This window comes from Haliotis cracherodii, unplaced genomic scaffold (genome assembly GCF_022045235.1).
Source record: "Haliotis cracherodii isolate W230 unplaced genomic scaffold, xgHalCrac1.p SCAF_5, whole genome shotgun sequence".
In the NCBI taxonomy this organism is placed as follows: Eukaryota; Metazoa; Mollusca; class Gastropoda; order Lepetellida; family Haliotidae; genus Haliotis; species Haliotis cracherodii.
The window spans coordinates 64,904,579-64,911,806 of NW_027266308.1; the positions used below are offsets into that span (position 1 = coordinate 64,904,579).

General features: G+C 38.8%; 1 protein-coding gene across 1 annotated transcript; it reads right to left on the reverse strand.

Annotated features, from left to right (window-relative positions):
• Nucleotides 1-4,502: 4,502 nt before the first annotated feature.
• On the reverse strand, nt 4,503-7,103 carry LOC139443083 (kelch-like protein 2). Its single transcript, XM_071224015.1, has one exon. It carries the CDS (start codon nt 7,015-7,017, stop codon nt 4,963-4,965), a length of 2,055 nt encoding a protein of 684 aa, XP_071080116.1. The 5' UTR covers nt 7,018-7,103; the 3' UTR covers nt 4,503-4,962.
• Nucleotides 7,104-7,228: the final 125 nt, after the last annotated feature.

Here is a 7,228-nt window from a genome sequence, read left to right on the forward strand (position 1 = left end):
TCTCGAGCTTTACGGCACTCGTTTCAACCTGGCGACTTCCATTTCAGACTTCGCTTGAAAAATTTGTTGACACAGTTCTCGATTGAACCTTTGAAAAATGAACAAGTGAACAAATGAACATTCCGGAATGTCTAATATATGGTTGCGATTGTATGGCAGTGCTTCCCACGTACTGTGCAACAGCTCCTCCGTTCAAATGTTTATCCCGCGGAAGCGAGAGATAGACGATAATTTGGACAGAATCAGTCGTATGGGCCATAACTGTCAATCGGAATACCCCGTGTTAACTTTTTGAGGTTGCATGATTAGACAACACATTTAAACTGTCACTTTCATGATCTGGTAAGCGACGCTTTGATTGGCCGGATGAAAGGTAGTTCTGACGTGACCCGTAATGGGATGTCCTCAGATCTTTGTTTAGCTATAGCGAGAACTAAGATCTGATTTTAATGAGATCGTAGACAAAATGGCTCCATCTCAAAGTATTTTGATGAAAATGCTGATGTACTATGGTTGAAACAAAAACAAGTTCAGGACTCATAGTTAAGAAACAATCTGATCTAGCATATTATGCTGTAGGCTATGGTAAAATGGCCATTATTCAGAAATATATAAAAAGCAACTTAACATGAACAGGTCTAATATTGAGCTACTTGATAACATTGTCTCAACACAGATGTTACAGAAATCAAGGATACAGTGCTGTCCTTGCAGTACACTGCATTGTTATCATTTTATAAAAAGCAACCAATTCCTCAAAAACATTCTCACACCGAACATCATAAAAGGCAAAAAAAGGTGAGTTTGGGTGGATCCCCAAGATGAGATTCCTCTTAAAGACAGGCATGACCACATGTTAAACAGCATAAACAAACAGAAAAGGACTGAAAACTCTCCCGACAGTTCTATGGCTGGGTGTAGTGAGATTTGAGAATGTGCAGTCAAATGCAGATAGTTGCCGGAGGCAGATCAGGATTTTGAAAAGAGGGGTGCACATATACCCAAGTGACAAAGTGACTTAACTGAGGGTGCAGTGAACATATAAGGTGTCTGAAAAAGGAGCATGCACACCCCCTGAAACCCCCTCTGGGTCCACCAGTGCTTCTACAGTGTTAAGTGTGATAATCACTTGTAAAGGCCCAAGCTGCCTCAGTTATCTCCCCTTGTGAAGCTATTTTGATAAGATGCTCAGTAAAAGATTATTTGATCATACAAATTATTCAATCATACAAAATATTTGATTACAATGTTGAATGATATGCAAGCAGAAAACATATTTTTAGTGTTCAAACTGCAGGTGTCGTTGGCCAGTGTATTAAAGGGTCATCACTCTTGTGGTAAATTGTGTCCCCTCAGCACTCACGACCTAATGCTTGTAGGTTGAGTTTGCACACTCAGCTGATTGTCAGCCTTGCAAGCACTACACCCATGCTCCTGGGTTTACTAAAGTGATTGCTGGTGTCCTTGGCGCGTCTCACAAAGCTGGCACGCCATGGCGTAACAGAAAAACCGATGAGCATGGCATTAAACCCAACTCACCTAAAATGAAGGTTTAAAACTTATGCTCAATCTGTAACAGTTACGACTGATGGGCCCTGGTTGAAAGCTGCAACACAGGACGGTAGAGGTACAGACAAAACACTGCACTGATGTACATGGTCATGGAACAGGACTAGTGTATCGGTGATTACACATCACAGAGGCCATACAGGCTTATTTCTGTTGGTTGTTCTTCTTAAATTTAAAAAAAGGTGGACTGAGGCATGCTTATTCAAAATTTCTTGTCAGTATTTTTTGTTTTCATCTTATTTCAAAAGCTTGATTAAGAAAACAATAACTAGCCATATGAATATGATGACAAGCATTTTCAAAAGAAGTTTCCACATATTGTGGGGAACAAATCAGCAGTTGACGTTTATCCCAAATCAGTAACTATGGTAACAGTGTAAAACATGTATTCAGTTGAAAAACAACTGCAACTGATGACTAATGCAGGAGGTCATATGAATATGTAGATGAGATGCTTACAACAAACACTATATCTACTGATCCTGCTTACAGACCACCCCAGACAAAAACAAGTCTCCCAGATTTTGAAAAATAACTGAAAAATTGAAATCCCAACTCCAGTCTTGAATGATTTGGCAAGTCTAGATTGTTCTGAGCTCCATTTGGAATAAAGTTTTTATTTTGCTGATGTATATTTTAGATAAGATAACATTATTTCTGGGACTGGTAGTCTGGACTGGGAAAAATCAGTCTTAATGAATTTGTTGTGCTTTGGTTTGATGCAAATGTCCAGACACAAGTTGTATGATGTCATCAGGCTAAAAAATAATAATAGTCTTGGTTCTCAGGCACCGACCGCATCATCATAAAGTTTGCCTCACGTTTCGTTTTTATTTTCATTTAAATAAAAGTCCAACCGTAGTCAAATACTGTATTCCAGTATTTTACTCATCAAGGAATACATTTATGTAGGGAGGCCCTTTTTGCAGGTTGATTTGTACACTACTGTTTATATGGGTACACAACTGTTTATTTGGTTACATACTACATGTAGTTTGAACACCCCCCCCCCAAAAAAAAAAAAACCCGCCCGCCACCACCATATTTTTAAAAGCTATTGTCTGAGAACCAATTATTTGATAACAGGTATGATGGGCTTACATATATGTGACACCAGACACCGACCAGCTCACAAATTTTGATAGCGTTGTATACACGGTATACATATTGAGACCTCTGACAACATCAACTCATCTACAGCAGTCACAGCACATATAGTTGTCATTGGATATGCATCTGGATAGCATGGTATGATAGCGATATGTAATGGAAAATGGAAAACTGTCTTGCTCATACTATAAGAAAATAGTATTTTAGAATTCAATTTCATACCCAACACATGCTAAAACAACAGGGATGCATTATTTTGTATTGATACCATGATACATGACCTCAAGATACAATACCTGTATCTTTGGTGAATCTTAACTTAATCAAACAGAAAAAACTCCAGTTACACTTCATAAGGTACATGTCACACGACATCCAGTAACCATAGCAACACCATCAAGTGAGAACATACAGTGACACAATGTATTTTGCGGTATCTTCATCAATCAGTCACAAACAGCAGGTTCTATTTCTTACACAAACAACGGATACCACTTAACTTGATGAATGCTTCCTTGAGTTCTGAGACACAAGACAATACAGTCATAGCAAGTTACTCACAAGTATTGGGAGACCATCTTCAGCTTCTTATACAAACACAAAAGAATACCACTTCTGCCAGACTTTTTTTTAAATATGGTTAGGAATCTTCCGACTCAACAAAAATGAAAATGTGAAAAAAAATGAAAATGAAAAGCAGTGTGCTAAAATGAGTAAAATGTTTAAAACACCACCTCATTTACTGCCATTATCAATATAATTAAATCATCTAAATTACTATCATTAAAACCTGCTTTATCTTAAAAACTCCGACCCCTACATTATTTTACCCCCTCCCCCACCCCACCCTTCTACCTTCTTAACATTTTGCGGTAATTACAAAATATATTTGACCTAGGAATATTTTTGTTTCTACTTTTTTACCTACTGACCTAAATGTTTGGGTAAAGAAAAAAACAAAAAGGAGTCTGGCCTTAAGTTGATGCAACAATGTCAGTGTTAGCAACACACAAGCTACACACAAGCTACACACAAGTTACACACAAGTATTGTGCAAGAGATCAACTTCATAGTTACACAGAAACATTCATGCTGTCATAGAAACATTCCAATGTATTCTAATATATAAAGACAGGTGCACAAACATATAAACCACAATCACAATCATAAACCAATAATGTTGCTATATCACAGTGGGAACAATGAAACCATACATTATTTATTACAACAGACATATTGTCTATAGCAGCTCTAGCCCTGATTTGGCATCTCTCACTGTGAACAGTATATAACAAACAAATGATGAGGTCAACAGTTTGAAGGAAGATAATGCTGCCAATATATTACTAGGCCAGTATAAATTAATTATTGATTATCCTTGCCTGCCATATTCTATACCACCTCAATGCCTTTTTCCCCCAGTTCTGAATTCAATCATTCCTAATTTTCTACATTTTAGATCTTAGTCTTCAATTAGAGTTATCTTTCCTTTACTATCATGGTACACTATGTACAAGACAGTTTGGTTTCCAAATTCATGGAACATACTGTCAGCACTGCCTTTGGAATTAAATACACAGTCTTATTTTATTGTCACTGGTTGTCTTCTTTCGTTCGCTGTTTAATAACAAGACCCTGTACACAAAAAATGTGGATTAAAAAAAGAAAACAAAATGACCCTGAAGAAATGCCTCCTAATCACTTATCATTAATCTATACTGGCCTTGACGCTTCTGAATATTACCCAATGCCCTGACTGACTCCCATAGGTAGTGAAAATGTCAGATCTTCAATTCCAATCTCAACAATGAAATGCTAATAGACAGAGCATGAAGACGTCACCTCACCTGTAAAACTAACCAGTACCTCAGGTACAGAATGTATATTTGTAATAAGTTAAATCTATTATGCAAATATCTTAAACAATGTTAAAAAATATGTCCTAAGAAAACAGACCATTGTACAATTGACCATGCATGACTACAACTAGAGGATTTGTGTGTTGTATATAATACTAGTTTGTCACTATAGAGTCAATGAAAAAGTGTAGCTTGCTAATGTCGATTATTGACTCACATGGAAGTACACTGGTTTTAGGTTTTCAAATTATGCTTTATGAAAATATGTTTGACCTGGAAACACTGTTTTCATATTTCTAATCCATGAACTTTGAGTCACCAACTGTAGACTTGAAATAATTTTCATCATGTAAGTCTTGAGGATTAGAATATTTTGCTATAATTAAAGCTTGTCTCAAAATACCTTTGATTGACTTCCTACATCTTAAAAGTCCAAACCAATTTCAACATCATAATCATAGTCATAAATATCTTCATCATATTCATAGTCATTTTCCGAGTCCTGTTCCTCGTAGTTTGATGCAGCGCTGTCATCGGAGTCGCCGTCCGAATACTGCATGGCCACATGGAGTGCACTGGAATAGGCATCGTCATAGCGACTGCACTTGTCAAGTGACTGCATCATTGTCTTGGGTACAGATCCAACAGCAACCACCGAGATGTGGTCAATGGGAGGAGGAATGTGAGCCATGGAACAGGGGAACTTCTCCGACACCTCATGAAGCGATGTTGTGTAGGGGCACTCATTGTTCAAGATGAAGATGCTTTCACTTGTGGGCACAAGAAGCTGGAACCCATATGCCGGAGTATCAACAATGAAGTCAGGATGAGGGGTAGAGATTCTCCTGATGGATGTGACCCACTTGGATCGGACTTCGTCCAGGACAAGAGCAGGTTGCCCTGGATGGTAGATGAACACTGTACCCTCCCTCACACACATCACATACGGTTTAGCAAAGTCGTCGTATGAAATGTCCGGCGGGGGCAATTCCCACGAGCTGAATATCTTAGTTCTTGTGTCAAACACTGCAAAACCTATTGACTTTTTGATACAGAACTCTTCAGATGGTCCTGTGCGGTGACGGAACCACATGTAAATATGACGGTCGTCTTTGACGGTTGCTCGGCCTAAACTGATGAATCGTGAGCCTGGTATTTGAAAGCATGTGTATTGGTGGGTGGCAAGATTGCACATAAACAGGTGGCCAGTTCCTTCCTTGTTACCAAGCACAAACAGCTGGTTATTGCAAGAAACCATCACAGGTGGCGCTGTTCTGATATTTGTGAGAGTAGTCCTGTAACACGGGTTGTAAAAGTCCACAGTCCGGAATGAGAAAAGAGTCGGCTGACCAGAGACTAGATCTGTCACAAGAATGTTGATCTTCATCATATCTGTTGGGTAAGGAAAGCTTGAGCAGAGATACATGAAAAGTTTGTTGTCATTTAAAACCATATTGCATACAGTTTGGCGAACTGGCATGTAATGCAACATTTTTTCTCCAGAAACAGGGAACTGGTACCACTTTTGATCTTGGAAACTATAAATTAGTATCTTCATGAATTTGAGTCCTTGGTTACACACCACTGCCAACAACACTTGGCTACCCGAGTCTGATGGACTCTCACTGTCTCGTTTTGCTGTGAAATCTGTACCTGCATCTGGAGGCTCAGCACTGGCAGAAGCTGTAGTTAAGGATCCCTCCATGGATCTCCGGAGAATATCACTGGTGGACATCTCTCGTCCGAGGTAAGACGCTTCATTTGCATAGTCTGATATCCAGGACTTCACACATGTCATGAGGTCAGATTGGTATTGCTGCCGAACAGATCGGTCAAAATCAATCCAGCGCTGTACAACTCTCTTGAGTTCATTGTAGCTGGTGTGTTGAACAACCCGAGAATCTTCCAGTAGTCTGAAGATGCATGATGGGAGCAAGTCTAACATTTCTTCATGATAGATAACATAGTCATGAAAACGAGATTCGATCATTTTCTGTGCGAATTTTGCAACTTCTGGCATATTATGATCTTCTGCAATAAATTTAAGCCGTATACAGTTTGTTAGATCCAAATTTCCAAGATCTAAATAGAACTGCCTGCAATACTCTTTCACATCATCAATGAGAAGAAAATCTGATATTTTGACAATGTCTTCAACATTGTCTGTGGTCAACGTTATAGAACCTGTGTACATGTAGTCTAAGACGATTCCAAACACATCATCTCTTTCTAAAATTAACGATTCTGACAGATCAAGTTCCCTTGTCAGGCGTTCCCTCATGTCACAAGTGAACATGGACAGAAAATATGGGCTCCATAGTGCCAGAACGGCTTTGTGGCCATTGAAGCACCGTCCGTTCAGCTTGATTGTCAGATCACAGAGCTCACCAGTTTCCCTCTGCCGAAGGAGAGGGCGTATAATAAAGTCTTGAGCATTTCTTGAAAAAGATTTTTTTGAAGCTTTCATATAATGTGACATTTTAGTCAAGTATTGAGGACAACTGAGTCATTACGGACGAGATAACACCGAACTGCATTATAAATTATAATATAATGTTGTACAGCCGTGAAATCAATAACAACCCTTCTGGTATTAGAGTGATGTCCCTTTAGTGAAATATAGAGGTCGCAGTGAAAACGGAAGTGTATTTGTGCTCCATGACAGTGCGTGCTGCTACTCGCGATATTTC

Coding starts and splice junctions, on each gene's coding strand:
- LOC139443083 (XM_071224015.1), bottom strand. CDS start 7,017: ATGTCACATTATATGAAAGCTTCAAAAAAATCTTTTTCAAGAAATGCT.